Source organism: Colobus angolensis, unplaced genomic scaffold, assembly GCF_000951035.1.
Source record: "Colobus angolensis palliatus isolate OR3802 unplaced genomic scaffold, Cang.pa_1.0 Scaffold34, whole genome shotgun sequence".
Taxonomy (NCBI): domain Eukaryota; kingdom Metazoa; phylum Chordata; class Mammalia; order Primates; family Cercopithecidae; genus Colobus; species Colobus angolensis.
Window position 1 is genome coordinate 5,578,952 of NW_012116710.1, and position 1,409 is coordinate 5,580,360.

The 1,409-nt window shown below is 54.8% G+C and overlaps 1 protein-coding gene across 1 annotated transcript in view; it reads right to left on the reverse strand.

The window, feature by feature from the left end:
• Positions 1-1,409, reverse strand: part of LGALS4 (lectin, galactoside-binding, soluble, 4) — a 14,050-nt gene that overhangs the window by 1,378 nt on the left and 11,263 nt on the right. Inside the window, exons 3-5 of the mRNA XM_011952523.1 lie at positions 849-951; positions 722-760; positions 502-531 (exon numbers count right to left, since the gene is read on the reverse strand). Coding sequence (XP_011807913.1) covers positions 502-531; positions 722-760; positions 849-951 — 172 coding nt within the window. The remainder of the gene's footprint in view (positions 1-501; positions 532-721; positions 761-848; positions 952-1,409) is intronic.

Consider the following 1,409-nt stretch of genomic DNA (forward strand, 5'->3'; position numbering starts at 1 on the left):
TTTTTTTTTTTTTTTTTGAGAGAGTCTCGCTCTGTCACCAGGCTGGAGTGCTGTGGCGCGATCCTGGCTCACTGCCACCTCCGATTTCCTGGTTCAAGTGATTCTCCTGCCTCAGCCTCCTGAGTAGCTGGGATTACAGGCGCCCGCCACCACGGCCAGCTAATTTTTGTATTTTTAGTAGAGACGGAGTTTCACTATGTTGGCCAGGATGGTCTTGCTCTCCTGACCTCGTGATCCACCCGCCTCGGCCTCCCGAAGTGCTGGGATTACAGGCATGAGCCACCATTCCTGGCCCAAGAACAAATTTTCTGAGAGGCCCTACTCCTCCTGGAAAATATCCCCAACCCCTTCTGCTCCCTAAACCTGACCACTAACTCTATCTACCCTCTCCCCACCTCCCACCCCAAACACCCTCAGCCCACTCTCTTTCTGGCTGTCTCAGGTTCCCCGGGGATCCGTGCCCCCTCCTGACCATCCACCTCTGTTTCCCCTAAGCCATACCGGGTTGAAGACTGGGGGTCCTTCCATGGTCTGTGAAGTGAGGAAGAAGCGATATTATTCTCCAAGAGTCAACAGATATCTATGACACACCCATTAGACTCCAACGTTTCTCTAGGTGCTGGGTTAGTACACCTGGGGCTGCAACCCCTTTTAGCTTCCCCCACCCCAATTCTCACCATTCCCACTCCCCACCCGGGGGCATCTCAGCCCTCCCACTCACGGGCAGGCTGTTCAGCTGTTGATGGCAATGTCCGGGACCCTGAACGATGGACGGAAGGCGGGAAGGGTGAGAGGGGCTGAGGGACCCCCACTAAGGGGAAGACCCTCACCCGTCAGCAAGTACTTACAGGGTAAGGTGGCATCATTGGGGGTCCCTGTGGGCACAGAAAGAGAAAGCGGTTATGAGAGGGTCCCCACATTTGGGACTGAAAGATGTCGAGGGTGCCTGCCCTGGGGTGGCCCACCACCACCACCACTGTGCCAGGGAACTCTGGCATCCAAGGGTGGCACCCCAATCACAGATTCATGGAGAGGGGCACCCCATGTTGAGGGATTGCTGATGCCCAGTGAGTCACCCCAAAGTTGTAGGACAATGCCTGGTCCATTCCATTCTCTGTACCCTTCCCCATGCTGTCTTCCTGCTGTCCCGGGGCCCTGACTCGCTGACCTTGATCTCAGTTTCTGCCTCTGTCTCTGTGTTTCTGTCTCTCTCTCTCTCTGTCTTGGCCACACCTCAGTGCAGGAGCTTCCTTCTGTCTAACACCTTTATTTATTTAATTTAATTTATTTATTTATTTGAGATGGAATTTCGCTCTCGTTGCCCAGGCTGCAGTGCAGTGGCACAATCTCGGCTCACCTCAACCTCTGCCTCCCGGGTTCAAGCGATTCTCCTGCCTCAGCCTCCCAAG